Raw genomic sequence first — 13,261 nt, 5'->3', positions numbered from 1 at the left:
TCAAGATGTGATTATGCCCAGAAAAAGGTGTCAACCATTTTTTCTTTGACGAGGAGAGGGAAGCTATCTTTTGGGCAAGCTTTATTGAGGTTGGTGAAATCCATACACATCCTTCACTTGCCATTAGACTTCAACACCATGACTATAACACCTCACACCCGACTCGATTGTTGGATCCAAATGCGTGATGTCACATTACGTTACCGAAACAACTCAAACTATCTCATTTTATAATAATAAAATTTAAATCATAATTATCATATAAACTGATTTAATCATCAAACATACTCACACATATGCATTCATAGTGTTTAGGATTCAATTCATCATGTTATGGGGTTATGCAAGGTTAAATTTAGAGTTAGGACTCAAATCCAAACTCAACTATCAAATTTCAATGTTATGTCTCGAGATAGAGGACTTCTTGTTTTCAAGATAGTCCTCATTTTATTTTAGGTATTTTTTCTTCGATGCCAACATGTCTCGAGACACTGGAGGTAGTGTCTTAAGGGAAGGTTCTTTGCGTCTCGAGGCCAACCTCCCCTGTTTCATTAATTTAGCTTCGATGTTTAAATGTCTAGGGACAAGGGTTCTTGTCTCGAGACTTGAAACAGAGCAAATCTAATTTAGCTTCAAAGTTTACTTGTCTCAAGACAATGACCCCTTGTCTCGATGCTTGAATAGGATTGTCTCGAGACTAGCTTGCCAAATCTTGAGACACTAAACATATAAGTTAAATTATAAGGTAAATTTTGTTCTTATGGTCTCGCGACATGTTCCTACTATCTTGCGACTCAATGGTAAAATAGCTTTAAATGCACATTGTCATGTGTCCAAACCATACCAAATGGCACATTAAATATACCAAAATTTTACATCAAATTAAGGCCATAAATTAAACACATATAAACACAATTAAACATCATCAAATCATAACCATCAATGTAACATCTTTTAAACAACTAATTTACATAATCAAACTGATATAAACTAGAATAATTAACTACTAATTAAATATTAAAATTCATCTTATAAAACCTTATAGGCCAAATACAAAATATACCAAAATTAAAACTTAAGCAACATGCCTAAAACAACCTAGGTACATGCCATTTCAACTCAAACACACACACACACACAAAAGAGGTAATAAGGCATGTTCTGAGTTGAGTTGTTGAGTTGGATGCTGGGCATTATAATCTACATCTACTAACGTTCAATACTTGCACATAAAAACAAACATAACCATACGTTGAGTATCGAATACTTAGTGGTGCTTGTTGAAACCTTCTTTTTTTTTTTTGAAAATGACTTTTATTTAAAAAAAATAAAAATGGAGTCGCCACTGATCCTTTTTATTAGGTGTAATTGGGCCACCTCAAATTTTAACCATCTTAATAAAATATTAGATTTTTCTAAAATGATAATTTTTAGCCTACGAAATCCAAGAATGTGGGTTCGAGAGTCGGTTATGTATGAGGAAGGATTAGCACCCTCATAATGTCCAAAATTGGTACCTAGTTGGTTACTTAATATTGTAATGTCGAGAATTGAAAATTCGAAGCAAATTTAAAATACGATCCCTCTTTGTATGATATTAAAATATCGCTTAACTAAATTAATTTTCACAAAAAGGCCTTCTTTCAAGTTAATCGAGAAGAAAAGATCGTGCCCTGTAAGTTAGGACACGATGCCTTAAATCCTCGAAAACAAGAATAATCGTCATTTGATCATTACTTAAATCTCGTTTATTTTTTATTTTTAAAATAGATATTCAACTATTTGGGTTTTAGAAAGAGGCCATACTCCATAAGTTAGGAGCACGACTCCTCTAATTCAAAAATAATGAACACTGCCTTGGTTTTCCTTTAAAATATTTCCTATTCATATGGTAAAACGAATGCAACCTTTTAACAATTGCTTTTTAATTTATCTAGGCCTAGTAGTAAAATGGATGAATATGTTTAACGCGATACACGGCATGGATGTTAGCAAAATAAAGTAACATAGTAACGGGTAAAAATGAAATGATGATATTAAAATGATAAGTAAATAAATGAACAAATCAATAAATCAATAAAATAAAAAATGATAGGTAATAATAATACAACTATAATGATAGTAAAAAAACAATTTATAGTAATAATAACGATAATCATATTATAATTACTATAATAATAATAATAAGGGCGAAAAATGCACAATAAAAAGGAAATATAAGTAACATGAATTTTAATTATAAAAGGGTAAAGAAATAATAAATAAATATATAAAAACAATTCATAAAAGGTTAAAATTAAATAAACCAAGGACTGAATCGGAACTAAAATGAAATTAAAAGCATAAATTGTAATAAAATAAACAAACAAGTAAATAAAGGACTAAAATAAGAAATGTGAAAATAAACAAGGCTCAAATTGGTAATTATTCCAAACCCCAGGACACAAGTCATTCCCCGGCAAATGAAGGACTAAATTGAAAACAAGTTAAAATTAAATGGTGTAATCTAAAAAGAAAAAAATTGAGATTAGGACCATATCAAAAAGAAGGTTCAAAAGTGGAAGGACCAGGACCGCAAATAGACCACTCTACGAAAACACATGGATCCCAAGGGATCCGGATCGGGTTGGCGGGCCAAGCTTCAAAACGAAACCGTTTCGGGACTTTTGAACACCGGCCAAAACGGTGTTGTTTAGTCTTGCTTATATAAATCAAAATTTTTTTAAATCTGCTTAGGTTTTAAAAAAAAATTTTGAAACCCTTTCTTTTTCTCTCAGCCTTTCTTTAGGTCCGGCCTTTGGCCCGCCGATGCTCTGCCATGGCCACCGATCATCGGCGACAACAACCGTCCCCTCCGATGGCCGGAGTCCAAAAAAACCCATTTTTAGCCCTTTTCAACCCTAAAACCCGGATCTAAAGGCAAATGCCTTTAAAAAAACAAAAAAAATGAAAAAGATTTCGGATTTCCCCCTTTCTGGTCGCGCCCTTTTGTATCCCCTTTTATTGAAGCCCAGACGAAACCTAATGGGTTCGACGACTCTCAAGATCGAGGGAGACCCCCGACGGCGGCGCGAGACGAAGCCAGGGAAAAGGTTTTATATTTATTTATTGTTTTTGAATCTAAAGAAACAAAGTAAATCACCTTTTTTTTGCTTAATGTTTGTATCCGATTTTTATTTCAATCTTCTCAGGCGGTGAGCACGCTGACGTGGTGAGGCGCGGTGCAAAAGGGGATCTAGGGTTTTTAGCTTTCTGAAAATAGTTTAGGTTATGGGCTATTTGGCTTTAGGTTATTGGGTATTAGGTTTAGCATATGGGTTGGGCTATTGGGCTCTTTTTGTTTGGGCCAATCTAGTTTGTAAATGGACTTAGACTTTTATTTTTCATTTTTATTTTGTTTATTTATTTTTGGTTTCTATTTGGGTCAGAAAAAATTGGGCCCTTACAATGCTAATATAATTCAAATTCAAATATATATTGTGTTAAGAATAAACTAAAGTAAGTATATATAACAAGTATCAATTACGTAAATGAATACTACTTTAACTTATCATATCATTTTCCAACTTTCATATTCATTTCACATTTCAATATAAATTTCAATGCTTATTCATTTTTCCCCTATTATCCAATGATAGATATTAGAATGGATACTTAAATCTGTATATATCAAGTAACTCCACAACCCTTTTGGAAACTAGGACTATTTTATTCTGTCATCCCGGGTTGCTCGACAACGATGATTTTCAATATTTTTCCCACTATTTATTCAACCATTCTGGATTTCCCGACAACGATGGCTACTAAATCACTATATTGATGACCCTATGGCATTCCAACTATACCCGAACTACGTCTAACATCGTTTAATGGGGCATTAACATCATATTCACTGCTCTAACATATATCATTATAATACCAATGTCCAAATATTCATAGTCACATCCAAAGCAATTTCAAATATTTATCACATAATTCAAATATCACCAATCAAATCCATTATTCAAAGTTGATAGGGAAAGATGCCATTAAGTCATATTGATTACAACGACTAATTAATCTACGAAAGTAAATTGGAATTGAATTACAAAAGCACAAACCACAATAGTTATTTGTGTTCACTTTTTCTTTCCCCTTCACCTTGGACATTCCAACATCGTCTTTCACTACGATCGATAATACAGTATAATCATACATATCTTATTTACCAAAATTTTATCGACTTAACAAGAATATATATTATTTTTATTATATATTTATATATAATGTTGAGTATGCCTCATATTTTAGTCAAATTTGAGAGATAATCTCACAGTTAAACTCTGTTTATTTGTTTCAGTCAAACTCTGACTAGTCTATATTATTTTATTATTATTTGACCTTCAAATTTAGCCTATAATAGGCTCTTTTACAACCTTAAAAAAAATACACTCATTAAATATTAGATCTCATAACACTTTTGAAGAATTTTGTGTTTACGTTTTGAGGGTTCTTTGTTTTCGAGTTTCGAGGTTTAGTTTTTTATCTCCATCTTTTGTACTCTTCATTCTTTTGTCATTATAGTAAAATCATCTTTGCTCGTGGTTTTTTTATCCTCTTTGAAGGGGTTTTTCCACATTAAATTTGTGTGTACAATTTCTCAATTTCTTCTGCTATTTTTACTTGTTCATTGCTTAATCGGGTTAATTCCTAACAAGTGGTATCAGAGTTAGTTCGATTTTCATAGATCAACTCATTCAGATATGGCAGCAACAAAATTTGACATTGAGAAGTTCGATGGTGTCACAAATTTCAATTTGTGGAAAGTTCGGATGATGGCAATTCTAGTTCAAACTGACCTGAAAAAGGTTGTTACTGGGAAAAAGCCTGAGAATCTAGATCAGACAGAGCGAGAAGAGCTTGATGAAAAGGCCCCTGTCTACAATTTAGTTGTGCCTCGCGAATAAGGTATTACAGGAGGTATTGATGGAGAAAAACCTCATCCGCCTTGTGGAAAAGGTTAGAAACTCTATATGCGACTAAGTGTCTAGATAACCATTTAGTATTGAAACAACGTATTTTTACGTTTCGCATGAACGAAGGTGAGCTTCATAGAGATCAGACTAGTCAATTTATTACTCTTTTGAATGATTTAAAAATGTTGAGGTTAAGATTAACGACGAAGATCAGGCTATGTTATTATTGTGCCTTTTACCCCCTTCATACAAGTCTTTCAGGGAAATCCTAATTTATGGTAGAGACAAACTCTCGTTTGAGGATATGAAGGGTCATTTGTTGAGTAATGACAAACTCGAAAATGATTTTGGTTCGAATAGCAAGGCAGATAGGCAAGCTTCCATTTTGGTAGCATCAAAGAAGTGAGACAGAATGTGTCGCTATTGTAAAAAGTTAGGTCACATCAAAGCAGATTGTTATAAACTGCGAAATAAAAGGGATGCTGAGAGTAACGAGGAAGATGTAGCTACTGCTAATTTAGATGACGAAACCAGTGATGATTTCTTGTTAGTGTCAATAAGCGAAAGCTCCGAGCTTGCGTCTGAGTGGATCCTAGATTCGGGATGCTCTTTCCACATGTGTACAAACAGAAAATGGTTCTCCACATACAGTTTGCTTGAAGGTGGAGTTGTACGCATGGAAAATGATTCATCCATTAAGGTAATCGGTATTGGTACTATTAAAATTAGGATGCACGATGGGACAATTAGGACATTCTTAGATATCAGGTATGTACCTGATTTACAAAAGAATCTCATCTCCTTGAGTATTTTAGACTGGAGAGGTTAGAGAATCAACATTGAGTCGAGCGACATTAAGGTGTCTCGTACGGCTCTCGTTTAGTTAAAAGGTAAAAGAACCGACAATCTTTATATTATGACAGGTTCTATAGTGATTGGTGAAATCAGACATCCCTCATCTATTACGAAGTCGAAGTCAACTCATTTAGAGTGGAGGCAACTTGGTCATAAGAGGGAAAAATGTATGATCATTTCGTTGAAGAAAGGCTCTCTTTTGGATGCAGGTTTTGAAAAGTTAGGGCATTGTGTTCGTGAAAATCAGACCCGTGTTAGTTTTGGTTTGACAGTGCACAATTCGAAGGCTAGAAGTCTTCTAGCTTCTAAGCATATATTCGACTTAGTTAATTCCCTGCATAGTTCAAGATAGTCCCATGGCAGGCTTTGGCAAAGATGGAGTTGTGGAAATACGAGTCAAGGTGGAGATTTGTTGAGTATGCCTCATATTTTAGTTAAATTTAAAAGATAATCTCTCAATTAAACTCTGTTTATTTGTTTCAGTCGAACTCTAATTATTTTAGATTATTTTATTATTATTTGACCTCAAATTTAGCCTATAAATAGGCTATTTTACAACCTTAGAAAATACACCCATTAAATATTATAACTCATAACACTTTTGGAGAATTTTGTGTTTACGTTTTGAGGGTTCTTTGTTTTTGGGTTTTGAGTTTTAGCTTTTTATCTCCATCTTTTATACTCTTCGTTCTTTTGTCATCATAGTAAAATTATCTTTGCCCGTGATTTTTTATCCTCTTTGGAGGGGTTTTTCCAAATTAAATTTGTGAGTTCAATTTCTCATTTTCTTCCGCTATTTTTATTTGTTCATTGTTTAATCGGGTCGATTCTCAACATATAATATTTTATACTTAAGATTTTAAGAACATATCCTATTTTAGGTGTAATAGTATAACAAAAGAACATATGATAGTGGTAGTATTTGAACTTGTGGGATTAAAATATTGTACTTTTAATTTATCGAAATAACCTCTTGTATATTATCTTAACCAATAAGTGATTTTGAGATTTCAAGTTTCTTTTTTGAATTATAAGAGGAGGGTAAAGTCTTAATAGTGAGACGACTAGCATGATTCAAACTCAAGACACACCTGAGACGATAAACACTCTGACCATTAGGCTAATATAGAAATTTTAGTCTATATTATCCTTTCTTTTGTAATTTTCATTTACCTTAAAATAATAACTGTTTTTCATAGTTTTAAATTCATCAATTTAAAAATAATTCTAAAACCCTAAAGAAAGTTGGTCGAATAAGTAATAAATTTATTTATTTTAAAATGCTAACAAGTAAACAAATACATTTGATTACTAAGGATTAAAAGAAACATGATAAACATTTTTATTAAGTAAAATTTTAAAATATTATACCAAAAAAATTAGTATTTCAAATACTATAGAGTCGTATTATTCTTGCTTTCCACTAATATTTCCTAAGAAACTAGTATCAGTAATGAAAATATTGCCCATAAAGACTGCTGGTGGACTGAGGACTTAAATTCAATCAAGAGCATGTCAAAAGGAAAAGAAAAGAGTAAATATCACACATGCCCTCAAAACATTTGACATCAATTATTTTGATATTTACATTTCGATTGGTGAAGAAAAATCGAACTACATTAACTGGTTAAATTAAGAATTGATATTGAATGATAAAAAAATCAGCACAAAATTTAATTAGAAAAACCAATTTTGATATTGAGTTTTTTATATTAAAATTATTTTTCTGCAAGTGATCAGATTAGAAGTTTAAACTTAATAGCCTTTTATATATATTAAATATGATAACATTAAATCAAGTACATGAAGAACATATATAAGCAAAAATCTGTCTATTGAATTATGTCATGAACAAAAATCAAGAGCATGCTATGTATACATATAGGGGCTTCAACACATCATCTTGCTTTCCCACATTCACGCATATCTATATAAACAAGTACAGGGACCTTTATTCAATACTTAAAGTCTGCAGCCATGCTAGACCGACTGGAAGGAACAAAACAAATTTAACTAATAAATTACTACTTTTTAAACATATTTAATATCAAAATTATATTTAAGATTTAATTTATATTTTAATTAAATAATTCCGTTTGACCAATCCAACCGATAGAATAATTAAATAACTTAAAATTCACATCGATTTGTTACAGATGGGGCCCTGGGAAGGACCAAAAAGATATTTGTCTGAAAGTTTAAAGATAAATAGAGGATATTTACTTTGTAACACACATTTAAACATTTATCTACTAATTTTTTAAAGACATCAACTTTGAATGAAAAGAATCAAACAAAAGACAAACCAATATTGCTTTTAATCTATTTGCAAATCTCATTCAATGGGCCCTACATGCATTTTGTTCTATAATTGGTTTCATGCATTTATGTGGTCTTTTTTTGACTTAAAATCACCAGTATTTTGTTTTTACCTATAAATACATGCAACGATTGCATTCTTATCCTCACTCAAATTCTGTGCCAAATTTGAAGAGCAAACCAAAAAAAAAGCGGCAAATTAAGCTTTCGAATATTTGCTTTTGTTCAATCCAAATGGCTTCACAAGTTTCTCAATTGCCTTCTTCATCACCCCTTACTTCCAATAAGGATGAAATGCGCCCCAAAGCTGATTTTCAGCCTAGCATTTGGGGAGATCTCTTCCTCACTTGTCCTAAAAAGGTATACTAATATATGAGCATATTGACATATAATGTTAACATATTATTTGTTTAATTATTTAGTGTTTCAGTATGAATAAAATTTGCATTATTTTGAGCAGGATATCAATGCAGAAACTGAACAACGCCACCAACAATTGAAAGAAGAAGTGAGGAAGATGGTTGTGGCACCGATGAATAATTCAACCCAAAAGTTAAACTTCATTGATTCAGTACAAAGACTGGGTGTGAGTTACCATTTCACAAAAGAGATCGAGGATGAACTAGAGAACATCTACCATAACAACAACGATGCCGAGAACGACATCTACACTACATCTCTTCGATTCCGATTACTCCGAGAGCATGGATTCAATGTTTCGTGTGGTAATTATTGGAACAACATAGTGCTTTTAAGTTTTATGACTATATAATAGCATGGAATGTTTGAAAACGATATTTTGTTTCGGGTGATTTGATCGCAGATGTATTCACCAAGTTTAAAGATGAGCAAGGGAACTTTAAGTCATCTATGACAAGCGATGTTCCAGGATTGTTGGAACTTTATGAAGCTTCCTATTTAAGGGTTCATGGGGAAGATATATTGGATGAAGCAATTTCTTTCACCACCAACCATTTAAGGCTTGTAGTAGCATCTTTGGATTATCCTTTATCCGAACAGGTTTCTCATGCTTTGAAACAATCAATCCGAAGAGGCTTGCCAAGGGTTGAGGCGAGGCACTATCTTTCAGTATACCATGATATTGAATCCCATAATAAGGCTTTGCTGGAGTTTGCAAAGATTGATTTCAACATGTTACAACTTTTGCATAGGAAAGAGCTAAGTGAGATTTGTAGGTATGTGTTTTTGAATATTTTTCATCCATTTCTTCTTTTTTCACCTTTTTTTTTTCAATTTATAGGAGGCTTCATCCTCAGTATAAGGGACGGGTTGCAAATACTAATATTCAAATCTTAAACGTATTAAATTACATTAGTTAAAAGTGAAGACATGAACTTTGGACTCATCTTTTCACCTATTTCATTTAACGTATGAAGATATATATATATATATATATATATATATACAAACTTGAGATTTCAATAGAATTAAGAATCTAACAATTTACTCTTCAACAACATGAATGTGAAACTAATAAAAACTTTGAAGATTCATTGTGCTAATGAGGTTTTTTATGATATATTTTTTAGGTGGTGGAAGGATTTAGACTTTCAAAAAAAGTTGCCATATGCAAGAGATAGAGTGGTTGAAGGTTATTTTTGGATCTCAGGAGTATACTTTGAGCCCCAATATTCACTTGGTAGAAAGATGTTGACAAAAGTGATAGCAATGGCATCTATTGTAGATGATACATATGACTCATATGCAACATATGATGAGCTCATTCCCTATACAAATGCAATTGAGAGGTTAGATTTCTTTAGTTAGAGATTAACATTCAGTTATATATTACGAGGAATGATTGAATATAACGTTGAAGTTGGATTCAGGTGGGATATCAAATGCATAGACCAACTTCCAGAATACATGAAACCGAGCTACAAAGCACTATTAGATGTTTATGAAGAAATGGAACAACTGATGGCTAAGCACGGAAGACAATATTGTGTCGAATATGCGAAAAATGCGGTATATACATCAAGAAATATTTATTTTATACAAAAGAGATAAGACCTTAGCTAAATTTTATATTTGAATAAACAATTAACTTAAATAACATTAAAATCATTTAAATATTATTATCGAATTTGACTTGATATTAGTGATAATTGTTGGGATTTTGTTGCCTCAGATGATACGACTTGCTCAATCTTACCTTGTGGAGGCCAGATGGACTCTTCAAAACTACAAACCATCATTTGAGGAGTTTAAGGCTAATGCTTTGCCAACTTGTGGTTATGCCATGCTTGCTATAACATCTTTTGTCGGGATGGGAGATATCGTAACACCAGAGACCTTTAAATGGGCTGCCAATGACCCTAAGATCATTCAAGCTTCCACAATTATTTGTAGGTTTATGGATGATGTTGCTGAACACAAGGTATAATAATATATTTATATAATCACAAGAAACTAAGCTCTTAACTCAATAATTGAATGTCTCTGTAACGAAATCAAAAATGGTTTTTTATCATGATCTAAAACCATTAAAGTTTAATATTTATATATAAATGTTTAGTCTTAAATTGAAGAATAAGAAAAAAAAAAGAGTTTCATTTTAGGGTTACTAGGGAGGAAATGTTGTCAAAAGGTAATTTATCATCACTAAACAAATGTAGTTTAATAAACTGATAGATTTTAGTGTATATAGTGATAGAATAATTTTGATTTTATTACGGCTGCAGTTCAAGCATAGGAGAGAAGATGATTGCTCAGCAATTGAGTGTTACATGGAAGAATATGGTGTAACAGCACAAGAGGCATATGATGTGTTCAACAAGCATGTTGAGAGTGCCTGGAAGGATGTGAATCAAGAGTTTATGAAACCAACAGAAATGCCAACAGAAGTTTTGAATCGTAGCCTAAACCTTGCAAGAGTGATGGATGTACTTTACAGGGAAGGCGATGGCTATACATATGTTGGAAAAGCGGCTAAGGGTGGAATAACTTCCTTGCTCATTGAACCAATCGCACTTTAAAATTATATTATTTTTTCCTCCAAAGGAATATTTACCAAGTTCTAATTAATAATGTTTTATAATATAATATAATATAAAAGAAAGTCCAAATTGATTGTCTTTGTACTCACTGCTTATATTAATCCAATATTTTTTTTTGCCACCTTTTCAATGTGAATGTTCTGCTCTGTTATATCTTCTATTTTAATTTTTATTTATTTAATCTTTGGTATTAAAGAATATGTAATATGGAAATAGGAAGAGTTATAGATATAATAATTGAGATCGAAATATAAAATCTATTCACCAATTACCATTTAAAATCCAATTAATTGATCAAGTTTAAAGCATAAAATATCTATTGAACATGTATGAGAACTTATCTTAACAAAAGGTAAATTTTAATATATTGAAACACTCCAAAAAAATTTATCCCTAATATAATATTATTTTAAGAATGTTTATCTATAATTTGGTGTGAGAATTTTGATTTATTTGAATTATTTGAATTTGGGAAGGTAATGGGTTAGTATAATAATTCATTTTGAGAGTTTTAGATTCATTCAGATGAAATTTTATATGAGATGCAAAATATAAATGCTTATATGAAGAATAGTTATTAAATTCTAACTAATAAATTACTTGATTTATTTGAATTATTAGAATCTGGGAATTAGTAGGGTAATGAGTTAGTATAATAATTAATGATAGACTAAAATTATTTTTTTTGTAAAGTTGAAAGGTTAAATAAATTATTATATTGAATAAAAATAATCAATTTCAATTCAAGTTGACATAAAAATAAAAAATAACCAGAAATTTAATTTTTCAAAAAGTATTTGTGGAAATATTAACCTCCAAAAGTATATAATTATATGGCAAAATAAAATTTAATTTTACCCTATTTCATTGACATATGTCATTGTTGCCACTTTCAATGATGTTTTCTCTCTCTTCTTTGCCATAACATTATCATCCAAGATTACATACATTAAAATTTTGCCTTTGAGATAGCCTTTCCAAGCCTCGCCACCATAAGCTCGCTTAGCTATGCACACCTTTGCCTCTTTAAGCCCTACCATCACTAGCAAAACAGGTTTTTAACGGCATTTTTTTGGGCCAAAAGTGCCGCTAAAACAACTTGCGGCGTTTTGATAAGCGCCGCAAAAAATGACGCTATAAATATGTATATGATCTAAATGATACTTCAAATCCAACGAAAGAAATATGTATATGATCTAAATTAATAAATGAAATAACAAAATATATTATATTCAAAAGTTATACAATATTCTCACAATAACAAAATAAACGTCTAAGATGGCGGATTTTGTGACTACTGAAACATCTTCATCATATTCTGAAGTTGTAGTTGGAGTTCGTCATATTTTCTGCTTGCCTCTGCTTCCCTTGCTACTGCTTTCGCTTTAAGTTGAGCAATTTGCTCAACTATGCTCGCTTGCATCTAAGTCATCTGGTCTCTTAACCTCTGAACTTTAGCTTAAGCTTGACTCCGTGAAGGCATGTAATGTTGCGATTTAGATCCAAAATATTGGGTTGGGTTAACAAAAGATCTTTGAAATTGAACCCGACCATACCTTTCAGGACCCAAAACGTCAGTAATAATTCGGTTATCAATGTCATCAAGGTTAACAAAACTGTCACTTGAAGCGATCGCTTCATACTCCGCCCTTTTATCCTTTAGTTTTTCCTAATAAATCAATCAAAGAGTTAGAAATGAAATATATAATCAAAATAAATGCAACATAACTTAACATTATTTGCATTACAAATGATGAATTAAACCATTATAATTAAACATGATAAATATTTAAAATAATTCAAATTTTATTAAGTAAATATACCATAATTTCTGCAGCTTCAGTAGTTATAGGAGATCCATCTTTCTTTCTATGTGTAATTTCAAAAAGCTGAAGGCGTCCAACTTTTTGACTAAACGACAATTCTTACAATATAATAGGAAAAATATTATTTAGTAGAAAGTAATTAATATTTGACACAATTAATAAATTCAAAATACATCGTCATCAGCTATACAAGCAAAACTTTTCGACCTAGCTGTGTGCGTGAAATTTTGTTTTTGCCTACTTGTAGTTCCAACTCGCTCACTATCTTACATTATGAAATTATTAT

At 31.6% G+C, this 13,261-nt stretch overlaps 1 protein-coding gene across 1 annotated transcript; it reads left to right on the top strand.

Moving 5' to 3' along the window:
• Positions 1-8,271: 8,271 nt before the first annotated feature.
• Positions 8,272-11,270, top strand: LOC105768275 ((+)-delta-cadinene synthase isozyme XC14). Its single transcript, XM_012588128.2, has 7 exons — positions 8,272-8,489; positions 8,590-8,854; positions 8,953-9,325; positions 9,680-9,898; positions 9,980-10,118; positions 10,282-10,530; positions 10,835-11,270. Exons 1-7 carry the CDS (start codon positions 8,364-8,366, stop codon positions 11,126-11,128), a joined length of 1,665 nt encoding a protein of 554 aa, XP_012443582.1. The 5' UTR covers positions 8,272-8,363; the 3' UTR covers positions 11,129-11,270.
• Positions 11,271-13,261: the final 1,991 nt, after the last annotated feature.

This window comes from Gossypium raimondii, chromosome 5 (assembly GCF_025698545.1).
Source record: "Gossypium raimondii isolate GPD5lz chromosome 5, ASM2569854v1, whole genome shotgun sequence".
NCBI classification, from domain to species: domain Eukaryota; kingdom Viridiplantae; phylum Streptophyta; class Magnoliopsida; order Malvales; family Malvaceae; genus Gossypium; species Gossypium raimondii.
Note: the sequence above shows the minus strand (reverse complement) of the source record. Positions and strands in the feature narration are given on the sequence as shown.

What these genes read in the sequence shown, in the direction of transcription:
- LOC105768275 (XM_012588128.2), top strand. Translation starts at nt 8,364, where the DNA reads ATGGCTTCACAAGTTTCTCAATTGCCTTCTTCATCACCCCTTACTTCC. An exon ending in TCCTCACTTGTCCTAAAAAG is followed by an intron (nt 8,490 to 8,589) that starts GTATACTAATAT and finishes TATTTTGAGCAG; the next exon opens with GATATCAATGCAGAAACTGA. An exon ending in TATACAAATGCAATTGAGAG is followed by an intron (nt 9,899 to 9,979) that starts GTTAGATTTCTT and finishes AGTTGGATTCAG; the next exon opens with GTGGGATATCAAATGCATAG.